Source organism: Eretmochelys imbricata, chromosome 6 (genome assembly GCF_965152235.1).
Source record: "Eretmochelys imbricata isolate rEreImb1 chromosome 6, rEreImb1.hap1, whole genome shotgun sequence".
Classification (NCBI taxonomy): Eukaryota; Metazoa; Chordata; order Testudines; family Cheloniidae; genus Eretmochelys; species Eretmochelys imbricata.
In genome coordinates this window covers 70,975,944-70,989,855 of record NC_135577.1, presented here as the reverse complement: position 1 = coordinate 70,989,855, position 13,912 = coordinate 70,975,944, and the positions used below count along the sequence as shown (strand labels likewise).

The following is a 13,912-nucleotide window of genomic DNA, read 5'->3' as shown; positions in this document are numbered from 1 at the left end:
CACCAGCTCAGGTGGGCACTTCTGCCCGCACTGGGAGCTGCCACCCATGCAAATGACGGATTGTGAGTCACTAAGGTAGATTCTACTCTTGGGAATTACGGGGGACTGAAATGCGGGCTCTGTGGAGAAGGTCAACATCTGCCACACGTGCAGCAGAAGTAGGAGATGAGCAATGACAAAAAAAAGAAGAGAGAAGCAGACTTTTCCCAAGGCATGGGAGGCTATTTCTACCCTTACAGAAATGCTATCATCAACATTCACTATCCGAAAATGCCTCCTGAGTCCTTAAGGTCGCACAACCAGCCCTGTGGGTTTATTTTACGATATACAGCTGTATACCTGTTCTAGAGGGTCTCTTAGCCCCAGTCAGCTGAGCTGGTCAGTTATAAAACAGAATGTATGCTGCGAACTGTTAAAGGTCACCTGCAAAGAATTTTGGGAAAACTGAGTTTTCCCCCCATTTTTTATGCTGAAAAATTAAAGCCTGGAAAATGTGTTTTTCTCCTTACTCTTTGCGTGCTTCTTACCTTAGCAACACCAGGAAATGCAGATCTGGTCTTCCCCAGTTTTTTGTGTTTTTTTAGGACTTGTTGAAAGTCTCAGGAATGTTTATTAGGAACTTTTTAACACCTTAACTGAAGGAGAAAAAGTGCTGAATCTTTAAGAAGCTCTTCCTTTATTCAAAAGCTTAATATTTAACTAAATAGGTGGTAATGATAAAAACCAAGCCCCCAGTTTTACACTTTTGACTAAAATCCCTGCAGCTCAACTTTGTCTTTTCTACCTCCTCTGATGACATCACTTCACTAGCTCTCCAGTAATGAGTCTTCCGGCCTCACCCAAACCAAGATTTCCTAATATAAAACAAAGTTTTTTAAATGTCAGGCCTTCTTTCTAGAATCTCATATAGAAGCAAAAATAAGCACTAGACTCACTCCTCCCACCCCACCTTAAATTAAGGTATTTTAGCGTCTTTCTTGCTGTCTACATAAAGAGCCACACCTCACCACTCCCAGGATTGGCTCTTCCTGCTTTTATGGGACATAAGCACTGGAATGACCCCAAGTATCTTCCAGCCAGCCTCGGCCAGAAGGTGTTTTTATCCTCCTCTGAACGTAGAAGGTAACACTAGTTTTCCCTTTGTCCTCTGATCAGAATTACCAAGCAACATACAGTGCTTGGGCTAGAATGACTTCAACCCCAAAAACATGATCTGAAATTAAGGCCTTATTTTAGATGGAAAAGCAGAAGCATCAAGATGACCCTCTTTTTGGAGCACCCTTTAAACCTCTGGCAACAACAGTGTGCGCAGAAGGAGTTAAAATATCAAGCCCTGCCCAGTGGTTGACTTGTTTGTTTTTACTTTGTATATTGATCCAAGGAAAGACGCCAACACAATAACCAAACCCCTCTAACATGTTTTTTTGATGAGGATTAAACTGGATTACCATAACTAGCACATTTTGTCCCTGCTTAAAATGGCAATTTACATTTCAATTTTCATTTACTGTACCAATGGGTCTTTCAAAAGTGTTCTCTCTCTCTCTCTGCTGGCAAAGCATTGATTGATCCTTAGCAACCACTCAAAAACTAAAACCAAACACAAAAGCTTTCAAAGACTTTTAAAGAAAACGTAGTGAAAGTTTACAGCAAGAAGCAGAAATAATTTTAAACCACCTTCCCCAAACCCAGAATATGCAGCTGCGCAGAAAGATTGGATTTAAAGTAGGTTAAGCAGTGCCCTCTGGTGCCTTGAAGAGGGAATACAGCTACCCAAAGCCTTATAAAATTGAAGCTGTGAAGTTTTGTTACATTTGTGCCATGGCCAATACCAAAGCATGATGAAACTTTTTACAGTTATGGTAGAGATGCAGATTGTCAGCATATTCTGTAACACAATGTGGCCTCTAAAGCCATCTGCTGTTTCCCCCTTCATGGTTGCTACTTGCAATCCAGCTCCCTACAAAAAGATGGTGGGGGGGTGGGGGGGGGGAGCGGTGAGGCAGCAATCGCTAGAGGTTTGAGGAACCACCAGAGGCAGAGGAAGCCAGGAAATAGCCTGATCCACTTTTTGCAACAAGGACCACTGGAAGACTTCAGGCGTGTTTGTGGGTGCACCAGTACATGCCACCCAACCTCTTCCATTATCATTCACATGTCACCTCAGTGGCATCATTTCACTGCACACTTTAGAGTGGGGAACCTCTTCCAGTGGGGCAAACATTGTGATTTGACTTCAAACACCTAAACGCCTGTTCTTAAAAGCATGAAAGTCAAGCTAGTGCACTAAAACGGAAGTGTAGCTGCTGCAATATGAGCAGCGAACTGGGCTAGCGGCTCTGACTGTATACCTAGGGTCTCAGATAGGATTGTACTTGGGGTGGCTAGCCCCTCCTATGGCTTCCATCATAGTGGCTACACTTCCATTTTTAGTATGCTAACTAGATCAGAGCTAGCACAGATATGTCTGCTTGAGCTGGAAATTACACCTTTGAACTCCAGTATAGACATACCTACAGATGACACGTTCCAGCAGCTATTCTCTCACATAAACATCACTGTTACTGGCTTTTGGAATGGTGAGAGAAGGTCAGTAGAACAAGCAGTGCTTCCCAAAAAGAAGTCATGGTCTTCCAGTACACAACCCTCCACTGTATGTGCACCCCAGATTCAGTACCCAGGTTTCTGAGTACCAGGATTCAAACTCCCCACCTGTAGGCAAGGTAAGCCCCATATACCAGCACAAGGGACTCCAAACCTCTGACTTGAAGAGGAATCCACAGAGCGTTGCTCCACGGCCACCATCATTTCCCATATTGTACGGTATTCCCAATGTATTAAACATCTGCCCATGACAGGGCCACCCAACCCCACGTAAGAGGTTAAATAAAGAGAGGAAATGAGCATCCCCTTTGTTCCAAAAAAGCTACAGAACTATAAATGTTTATTTACAATTTATGAACATTCCAAAACTCCACTTTGCACAGAACAAAGGACTGGAAGGGTTTTGGCAAAGGAGGTTGGAAAAGGAATGTGCGATCACTTTATGTCATTGGCTAACTCAATTATCTAATGGGCAACTAGCAGCCCTTAAATCTTTCTCCATATTTTTCCTGGAAGAGCAGGGGTCTCTTGTCATGGTGACACACAGAAAGTGGAAAAGTTTCATCATAGCTAGCACTTTTAAAAGAAAAAAAAAGATCAATACTGGCTACTTCTTGCATGTCTGGCTTTATGAGCTATTGATTTTCAGCTGTGAAAGACCTCAGATCAGAAACTGGATAAGAATAGAAAAAGGATTAAAAAAGAAAAACTAGCACTGCCCAGACCCTGCTTGAAATAAAAGAAAAGGAAAGTGCTGCAGGAGAATCTGAGATTTTTACCCTTCTGGGGACGTTGGCACTGGGAAGAGAGATGCACAACCTTTCATTTATAGGTCACTAGTTCAAATTCAGTCCAGGCTGGCAGCAAGTTACAAAGTCATTACCATCTGACAGCAGATCAGCGGCCTACACAAAATGAGTGAGTTGCCTGCAAGGGAGTGGATTGTTCAGAGCAGTAAGCATGGACTCCAGTGTGACTGCTCATGGTAGTAAGTGCTGTGCCTGGCAGTGGGCTCAGTTATTTTTGTCACTACACTGCTAGCCCCAGTAGCTAAGGTTAAAATACAGATTAGGACAGGGAGGCTAGTCTCGTAGCCCATTCAAGAGAGCACCGTGGAAGGATCTGCGCGGAGCCCGGGTTTCTAGCATAGTTTCCTTAGAGGTTTGACACAGTGCAACCGGGTGGCTTACTGAGTGCATCCAGCACTTTCTGAGAGAGACTGCCGGAGAAACCAGCTTCTTCCTTCCCCCACATTGCCAGTGTGTCGGAAAACCCTGCAAAGCTCAGGGTCCAGAAAAGCGAGGGAGAGGCTAGAATTCAGAAAGTGGGGATGGCCATGGAAATCACATTAAGAAAATCAGACTTCCATCAGAAAGGACTGAACTTTATTTCACTTCATTTAATTTATTAAATCAGTCGGCACTCACATTCCATTACACAGGCATGTTTCCGTCGCACTCTCCAGTCTCAAGCAGCAGCAAGTCCGAGAAAATCCAAAAGGATGTTCCAGCACTAGACACACTTAGGCTATATACAGATCACCCACACCCACAGAAGCCATGTGATGTGCCACAGTGCTGAAAGGGTTTATTTGCCTTTCCCTTTGCCAATATGGCAAGGATGCCCAGGCAACATTGCACCCCATGGAGTTCACTTAAATTTTTTCATCAGCTTGTCTAAAATGAGCTTTCCCAGCTCTCAGTCCTTCTGTCGCTGAGATGCTTCACTCTGGGTCTGACATCTGCATGTTCTCCTTGGGCTCTTTCTTGGTCACCATTTGCAGGTACTTCAGTCGAATGGGAGGGAGCTGCTCATAAAGGTCGATACCCATCGGGCTCTCTGGGTTGGGCACTTTGTAGTAGAGAAGGTGCTTTTTCAATACCTAAAGAAAGAAGCAGCCACTAAGTGTGGTGGGAGCAAGTGAGAATCTAAAATTCTACCCACTCACCACAGCTGGAATCCCAGATGTTACTACTACCCCACACCCAACACAAGAGAAAAATCTGTGGGGTGTTAGCTGTCTCTGAGGAAGATTCACTTCCTTCCTCTATGCTCTATTTGCCTGAGGTGACCCCATTTGCATACAACCACCATGCTCACCCCATGTCCTTGCTTTCGTCAGGAGTCAGAGAAGGGGTCTGACTGAGAAGCAGGGAGCCCACCTTTAGACAATGGGTACTAACAATGTATATATTTATCATTTGCGTAATAAAAAATACAACACCACAAACTGGCATGGTGCTTCATGACAAGTCGGGTTGAGAAGGAAGAGGTTTGGTTTCTTTGAAAAGATGACTTCTGGGAAGGCAGAAGAACATGTGAACTTATTTTATACTTTTTTTTTTTTTTAAAGTCTAGTTTAGAAGGTTAGCAGAGGAGAGTGGGCCATGAAAATCCATGCTGGCACCCTGCTCATGGCTGAGCTAGAATGGAACCTCCCCCCAGATCTTGAGGTATCCAGATACACTAGTGCTCAATCCGCTTTCATGGAATGAGAGAACAGGAAACCCATCTCACTCCCAAAAATCATCTATGCCATTCATTCATTTGTAGGGAGGCCAGTATAGTGCTGTCAGAGCTCAGGTTTAGGCATCAGAAGCCAAAATACTGTCACTAAATTTTCACTTGCTCAAGACAGCAGTAACTCATATTTAATCTACCAAGGGTGGATAAATGGGGAGTCCAATAGCCAAAGCTGAATCAATGATGATTCAACACCAGTATAATTCTGCTCCGAATACAACAGCTGGGTACCAAGGAGCCTACCTCATCCACCAACAGCCAGGTCTTCCGCAGCATGCTTTTCCGAGCAGTATCAGCCTCCTGGGAGGAAAACAGAGATGCTCAGCTCAACGCAGCAAAGCCTGACGTGTTCATATTTTTCCTTCAGACGGCACAGGACTCCTGAGGGAGTTCTGCCTATTGTTACACTGCATCAGACAGCAATTGGTTCTAGAGCAGAACAGTTGAATATGCAGTAGCTGTGACCCCCACCCCTCCTCTTCCTCCCCAAGTGAGGAAGATTTTGGAAGCAGTTGGGTCAATAGGGTCGCTCTCAAATTGCCACAGCTGAAACTCTACTCTTGCCTCTTGGCATTTCAACTCTCAGGCCTCAGGCATTATATAATGGAGAGGAGCAATCTAGTGCTTAGAGCAAGAGACCAGGAACATGGACTGCACAGCTCCTAGCCCTGTAGCTGAACCCCAAGATAATCCAGGACATACCTGTGTTGTGCTATCCTGAGAGAAAATGAAGCTATTCACATGAGCCACAGCCACAGCATAAAGAACGGGGCACCAGGTATGACGCAGCACACCTGTGACCAGTGTTCGGAAATACTGTCTCAAGAGGTTCAGGTTGTCCTCAGGAGGTGAGGTGTACCGCTCCAGCGGCACAGGAAACTGCAACAAAGCCAAAAAGAGCACCATCACCCTTCCCGAAGGGTTTGTGTCACTGACCGACAGGACAAGCTCCTCTGCAGTGTCCTCAAATACCTCCTCTGCTGACAGACAAAATAGTCACAGATTCCAAGAAGAGAAAGGACCATTGTCATCATCTAGTCTGAACTTGTGTACAAAACAGGCCACAGAACTTCCCCAAAATAATTCCTAGAGCAGATCTTTTAGAAAAACATCCAATCTTGATTTTAAAATTGCCAGGGATGGCGAATCCAGCACAATTCCAGTTGTTTCCATGGTTAATTACCTTCACCGTTAAAAATGTACCCTTTATATCCAGGGTGAATTCATCTAGCTTCAAGTTCTACCTATTGGATCATGTTATACCTTTGTCTGCTACATTGAAGAACATTCTATTGGACACAAAATTTTGGTTGCCTTTCTGCTCGTGGGTAGTGAATGAAACAGTGAGGAGTTGGCAGGTGAAGCACATTCAAGTTATGAAGGAGAGTCACTCTAGTATCACTGCAGCCCGCTAATGTGGCAGTGAGATTAATACATTGATATATGCATCTAACCAGACAGGGGCAAGCAGACAATGGGGCCGAGTCTACATGACCATTGGAAGCTTCACCTTTGCATTTCCTGACTTAACTGTCCACCTTAAAAAAGCATTAACAAAGCTTTTTGACCTAACTTCCTAGGGTTTTCAAAAATATAATTTTCAGCTGATTTTCCTCAAGTATGCAGTGTTAGGAGGATCATCTCTGTTAAATCAATTCCAATTACTTTTCAAATCAAGTAAAGGCAACAGTCCTCACTGACAAAAGGATGTCCGTGCCAAGTTTCAAACTTCAGTCTTTGTTGTAGCAACAGTGTAACTGGAATTTTTCCCCTTGTTTAAAGTATTTTTTCCACCAATCTCCTATTTCTTAAAAAAAGGAGGGATTTTGTTCAAATGTTCCAAAACAAAATTAATTTTGAGCAGTGACAAAGCATGGAAAATATCAACCTAAATATTTAGTGTTCCATAAATGTATGAGCGTGTGAAAATGAGGGATAAAAATTGAAATTTTTCTGTAACCTTCGCTAGTCAGAAGCCCCTGTATTCCATGGTTTTGTGACTGTGGAATCCATACCACACCATAGCATTGTGCTCCAGAATTAAAGCCTCCATTTAAAATGGATGACAACTTAAATGCCAACATGTTGCTATTACGCTCCTAATCATTTTATTAAAAGTACCAGCGAATGTGCTCAGCCCACAATCCTAACACCTTTCCAGCTCCTTCCCATTGCTGTAAGCCCCAAACAATCCTTACCTAGTGGCTAGAATCTCCAGTGGCCCTCAATAAACTTAATCATAGAAGCGGAGTTGTCACGTAATATACCAAAGATATGGGGAGAGTGTAAAATACACTGAAATTAATACAACCTTCTATGCAGGATGTATTATTCAGTTTCCCACTGAATTCAGTAAACACCTCTGATTTGGTTATTTAACTGAAGCTGCTGCAGAATTTCCAACACTCCAGCAACAGAGTGCCACAGAATCCAGGAACTGCCCCTCCACCCTCTCCTCCCACCTTGAGGTTAGGTTCAGTTTGCAGACAGTACCAAGGACCTTGACTACAGCAGGCATTACCGGCAACTGCTACAATAGCCCTGAACTGAAGGAATATCGCCTATGTCAGTCCGTGTGACATTTTATGTTCGACATATTGGATTTCTTCAGCAGGAATAAAGAACTTGCCAACAAGAATGTATAACTGCCACACAGGAAAGAGACAGCTAGAATGCCCACTGCAGAAAGGGAAGAATAATGATGGTGACAGTATCCCAGTTTGGGGAATAAAGTGACTGCCGAGTAGTGTGCCTAGACGTTACCTGTTTGAGGGGCACTCCCAGGGCTCTCAAGGTGCTCACATGCTCCCCGAAAACTGCCAGCCGCAGCTGAACGCTGAACCGCCTCTGTAAAGGGAGGAGAACAAAGACTCCAAAAAGGGGGTCACCGAAGGAGACGCCTTCAAACTGCTCCAGGACACTTATATAGAGGTCATGGAATGATGCCAAGCCAGGCAGAGGAGCATCCAATTCCAGGGAGTCCAGGACCTTGGGTTGGCAATAGAGAGCGAGAAGGGCAGCTGTGTAGCAATAAACAGGTCCTTCCCGGAACAGGTCGCCACCTGTGAGGAACACACACATAAGCCGTGCCAGTTTGGCAGCAGCTGAGATGTTCTGAAGTACTCTGGCACGCCACGTTTCCAGGAGCAGGACCCACTGCAGATTCCGGGTCACAGTGTTCACTAGATCAGGTGGAAGAGAGTTCAGTACAGCCCCCCGTGTCTCTGCACCGGTCACTTTGTTATAGAGGCTGATAAGAGGAAAGAACGGCCAGTCAGAAGGTAGGATGGGCCCTTTGACTTCAGGAAGCAGCAATGATTGCACGAGGTAAGTCCGTCGTTGGTAGGCTACCTGGGAACGGGCAAGAGCAGGCTCCAAATGAACAAACAGAGAGAGATAACAGGCCCGAATGAAAGGGAGATGCTGGTATGATTCTCCCAGCAACACACCGCGGCGGGGTTTAGGGAAACCTGCTGCCACTAAGCCAGGCTGTGCCAGCTTTGTGCTTGTGCCCAGATGTAGGATATCGGAGAAATCGGCCGCTTCTGGCCCGCCAGTTTTCCCTTCTCTGTAAAATAAAGACAAACATAACAAATATTGGTACAGGAGGACTTGTGGCACCTTAGCGACTAACAAATTTATTAGAGCATAAGCTTTCGTGGGCTACAAGCTTATGCTCTAATACATTGGTTAGTCTCTAAGGTGCCACAAGTCCTCCTGTTCTTTTTGCCGATACAGACTAACACGGCTGCTACTCTGAAACCAAATATTGGTACTTAACCCCTGCCCGTGCACACACAAAATCAAACTGTGCGCCTCTATATTTCCTTTCCAACGTCAGGAACAATGGAGTACCCAGCATCACTGAACCCATCTATGGCTCCCAGCTAGCATGACATGACGCCTCTAGCATCCCAGATGCCACTGGCAGGTCGCTGCTGTGAGGAAGATCACACGCCCTCAGCTGGCAAGAGCACAACCCATTGCCATAAAGAAACATACACACCGGTAGAGTTCTTGCTACTCTTAAAGGAAGCAATGATCTTTGGAAACTTGCAGTGCCGGATGAAGTGCCAGCAGGTGTTATCTATGTAGGTAGATAACACGCTTGGCTACGCAGTGCTGTCAGGGCACTGATGTGAGAAAAAACACACTGCAGGAGCCCCATTTGCATTGACAGGGCAATACTCACTCTGCTGGTTTTGCAGCTGGCTTTGATAAGGGATTGAGAGAGAGATGTGCTCTAGTGCTTAGACTACAGGACAGAAAAATCAAACCCACCAAGATCTAATCTCAGCTCAGTCACTGACTCCAACTACAGCTTCCTTAACCGTTCGATGGAGACTACTGGGAAGGCTGTTGTGGAGGATTAGACAGTGTTTGTAAAGCACTTTGAACACGAAAACAACTGGAGAAGTCCAAAGTATTTTTATGGTGGGTTCATCCAGCCTCTTCCAGGGATGTACCATTGCTCCATGGCAAGCTACAAGGAGACACTCAGAAGCAATACAAGACCCAACTATCCCCATTGCCAAACACTGAAAGCCTCACATCTATAATGCTCAGTCTCCACTAGTATGAAGTAGAAAATATCTGTGGTTACCTCTTAAACCTTCAGCTTTACAATACTGGAGCAAATTGTGCAGGTAGCTAAACATTAACGGTGAAAGGGAGATTTAAAGAGGTCTTCCAATAGGGGGCAGAGAACAGAAGTGGGCAAGATTTCCATCTGCTTCACAGATCTCACCGAATCTTGACTCGGCATTGGTACCTTGTTGCTGTCAGGAAGGTGAGACCAGTAGATGGGGATGGAAGGACACCTGCCACTAACAGGAGGGGGAAAGCAAACCATCATGTCTCTCTCATTACCAGTGTGCTGGAGAGAGACCTGAAGGTCATGCCTCCAGCCTTCACCAGGAGGTCATGTTGCAGGGGAATGCACTATGGTGTCTGTTTTCACTCAGGCCATACATGTCTACACTGCAGTTAGACACCCGTTGCTGCTCCCTGCCGGCTGACTGGGGATCCTGGGGCTCAGGCTAAGGAGCTGTTTAGCTATGGGGTAGACGTCTGGGCTTGGGCTGTAGCCCAAGCTCTGGGACCTTTCCACCTAGAGCAGGGGCGGCTCTACCAATTTTGCCGCCCCAAGCAGTCACTGCCGAATTGCCACCGCCGCAAGCAGCCACAGCGGGAAGAGCTGCCGCCAAAATGCCGCAGCGGGACATGGTCTGTCCCCCCATTCTAAATGCCGCCCCAAGCACCTGCTTGGAAAGCTGGTGCCTGGAGCCGGCCCTGACCTAGAGGTTGGGTGCTAGCCCAAGCCTGAATATGTACACTGCAATTCAACAGCCCCTTAGCCAGAGTCAGCTGGCACGGGCTGTGGGTTTTTAATTGCAGTGTAGTCACACCCATAAAGGCTGAAAATCGTAACTACGATCTAATGTAAAAATCCATTTTTTCCTTTCTTTTCCAAGAGATTTCCCATATCCCAAACTACAGGCAAGGAATGAGCTTCTTAAGGGAAAAAAATGCAAAGCTTACGGAATGAATTCTGGATTAAAGGCGAGACCCAAAAGGAGCTCATGAGCCAGATGCTCACTCCCTGGCAACAGACGGCTTAACAATGCCATGGCAACACAGTGATGAAGCGAGGCATGCTGGGCGTAATCCGGACAAGTGCCTGCCTGCACAGGAAACAAAAACCCAACAGATGAGAACATTGCAGCATGTCTCAAGGAGGCAGTTACAATGAGTCAGAGGGGCAGTTAACTGGCCTGGGGGCATCACTGGACCAGAGGCATATTAGATGTTGAGTCAGAGCACAGGAACAGCCAATTTTCATATGGAGATAGTTTTCCTTCCTTTTTTGTCCTAAATCTTTAGGTAGCATTTCTGTACATTAATAAAACAGCCTCTGTGTTCAGGTCCAGAAGCAGCTGTCTTTCAATAGTGGGTGAAAGCATTCCTGTAGTTACAGCCTGCAAAGTGATTTGGGATCGAAGGCTCTGTATAAGTAACAGTAAAATTATGATAGTTTTGGTAGTAGGTGAGTTGGGCAGTCAGAGGCAAGACAAAGACCAGCTGATTCAAGAATCATTTGCCTGCCTGGTATGTCAGCTGGTAAGGGAGCCATGGCTGAGGCTAGCTGTCGGGGTAAGAATGATTGAGGTGCTGGGGGTTACCATTTTCTGAGCCAATGCTAGCACAAAGTACTGAAGATGGTATTCATGCCGCAGGATCCAGGCAGATGAAGGGGTTATGGAGGGAGGTCTGGTGTGCCAGCTCTGGAGCAGGTAGTCCTTCAGACCTTTGAAGTCTAGCACAGAGGTATACTGTAGAACCAGAAATGGAGGCAAATACCATTAACAACAACCCACTCAGGCAGAGAATACTCTCCCGTACGTGTCACCTCATCCCCTACAGAGGCTTCTTCAGACAAGAGTATTCATATGCACTCAGATGACCTGATGAAACCTCCCTCCTCTCCACTGCAGTGAGAGGCTCTACGTCAGAGATTCCCAGTCTTTTGATTTCTTTACCTTGCATACATGCAATCACAACCAGGCCTCCTAGTGTGAACACCAGAATCATCTGTACCAGATCCCACAGTGCTTCAAAAGGTGGCACATGGGGAAAATCAGCACAATGGTTTACATGGCTTCTGTTATATGAGGAGGATGCAGCTGCCCAGCTCCAAGCAAAGTCACTTTAGCAGAAGACCAGAAAGCAGATTTGAGGAGGGCCTGTATCAGTCATTTTCTCTCCAGCAAAGTACAAAGGGGTTTCTGTCATTGCCTGCTTACATGCATTTGAATTTACTCACTGCCACTATCTTTTCATTCACAGAAATCAGAGTCAGAAGAAACCTATTAGATCACATAGTTCATCCACAGGGAGCTAATACAGAGTAAATCTCAACACAATATATTCTCCAGTGCTTTAGTCTACTTTTAGATGTCTCTGGCCATGCACTTCTGCTTCTTTAAGGAGATTATTCCATAATGTAGTCGCTTAGCTGGCAGAAAGGTTTTCTTGATACCCATCCTTAGCGTTTCTTTGTTTAATTTCTTCCCATTACTCCAGTTTTATCTCCTTTGACAACCCAAAAGAATTAATCTCTACTCCTACTCCATGGTATTTAGATTTTTCAAATGTTCAGGTATATCCCGCACCTTAGCCATCACTTAGCTGAACTATAAATATTTATCTGTTCTGATCTTTTCCTATAAATCAATCCTTTGAGCACTTTGATCATTTTTTCGCTGAGTTATTTCCAGAATCTCTAAGCCCTTCGGGTACCAAGGATCCCACGACTGAACGCGGTATTTGAGGTGTCGTCTCACAGGATCTGAATAGAGAGGGGACTCCTCGCCAGTTGCTACTTTGTTTTCTCTTCAGCAAAACGAAACTATTGTTCAGCATAAGTTACCCAACACTATTACCCTTGAATCATGTGTGCAGTTCCTACCCCCTTGCTGGGCTATCACTCATGCAGCATTCATAGCCAGAAGCCAACACTCACCTCGCTGACCAGCCCTTTGTGGATATGGGTGACGTTGTTGATGAGGAAGAGGAGGGCAGTGAGGAAGGGGAATGGTGACTTGGAACCAGCTAAACTCATCAGGGGTTTCCCTCCAGTGCAACTCAAAGATACAATGCTGGGGAGAGACTCTGGTGCTGGGGAACAGGACAGGGGATTGCATAGAGCAGAGCATGGCCTGTGTGAAGAGAGACATGCAGATCAGATCATGGGCACTCATTTCACTGAGAGCTTTGGTAGTAAGTTGCAGATAGAATCCCACATCTCAGAAACACCCATACAATAAACTGTAGCCAAATGGAATATCCCAGGGATTGCATGCATGTACAACACCTAGCAATATGGGGCCCTAACTGGAGCTGTTAGGCAGTACTTCAATACCAAATAATGTAACATGCTGGTTCTAATGGATTCCAATCTTATGTTGAACTCTTCAGAGAGTCCAGGAACAAAGAGCACAAAACCCGATATCTGATGTTGTGCATTCAGAACTACTGGGCCATAGATACCCAAACAGACTAACATTTTTCCATAGGTAAGCGTGACCCAGATTGTCAAAGAAAATCCTACCCACAAAGACTGAGGAAGCCAGCCCTACGTAAAAAACAGGAATTGGAAAACATGCTGGATTTTTCTGAGTGCCTCCTCACACATCTCTGGTGTGTGGGAAGTGAGCACTTCAGCATTCTCTTGTCCCTTTAAAATAAATCTTCACCTGTAGAATTTGGTTTAAGAAGGCTGTTTGCACATCACCCACCTTCCAAACTAATGGATCACAAGGGCACACTCATGACACAGAATTGCTAAGCTCCGCACTTTCAGCAGAGTAGGACTTTGTAATGCTCTTAAAACTACACTTTTCACATATTTGAGGCACATGCTAGGGGGTTTCTTTATTTTTTTAAGAAACGTTCTAAGTCACACAACTGCACCTCTCCCTGCTCAAACAGGTCAGAAATGGGACTGCACCTGACTTGTCAAGCTGCAGCTGCAGTCTGGCTTGGAGTGGTTTTACCTGAGCAGATCCCACATGCTGTGCATGGCAGGCTGGCTAAGGAGAGGCAGCAGCACCTCAAACGTCAAACGCTCCACTTCCTCCAGGCAATCAATTGGATTTAGTGATGGCTGCAGAAATCATTGAAAAAAGGGGCATGTCTGAAGACATTCAAATGAAGTGAACAAACTATTCTTGGGGAAGAGACAGCTAGATTTATCTCTCTTCCCCTCGTCCCCTTTTGTTTAAAA

The 13,912-nt window shown here is 45.3% G+C and overlaps 1 protein-coding gene across 3 annotated transcripts in view; it reads right to left on the bottom strand.

Moving 5' to 3' along the window:
- Positions 1 to 3,972: 3,972 nt before the first annotated feature.
- Positions 3,973 to 13,912, bottom strand: part of RPAP1 (RNA polymerase II associated protein 1) — a 53,708-nt gene continuing 43,768 nt past the window's right edge. For all 3 annotated transcript variants that reach the window (XM_077818852.1, XM_077818854.1, XM_077818853.1), the window contains exons 18-25: positions 13,683 to 13,792; positions 12,650 to 12,845; positions 11,310 to 11,459; positions 10,669 to 10,811; positions 7,891 to 8,695; positions 5,830 to 6,006; positions 5,371 to 5,427; positions 3,973 to 4,486 (exon numbers count right to left, since the gene is read on the bottom strand). In XM_077818852.1, coding sequence (XP_077674978.1) covers positions 4,328 to 4,486; positions 5,371 to 5,427; positions 5,830 to 6,006; positions 7,891 to 8,695; positions 10,669 to 10,811; positions 11,310 to 11,459; positions 12,650 to 12,845; positions 13,683 to 13,792 — 1,797 coding nt within the window. In that variant the 3' untranslated portion in view covers positions 3,973 to 4,327. The remainder of the gene's footprint in view (positions 4,487 to 5,370; positions 5,428 to 5,829; positions 6,007 to 7,890; positions 8,696 to 10,668; positions 10,812 to 11,309; positions 11,460 to 12,649; positions 12,846 to 13,682; positions 13,793 to 13,912) is intronic.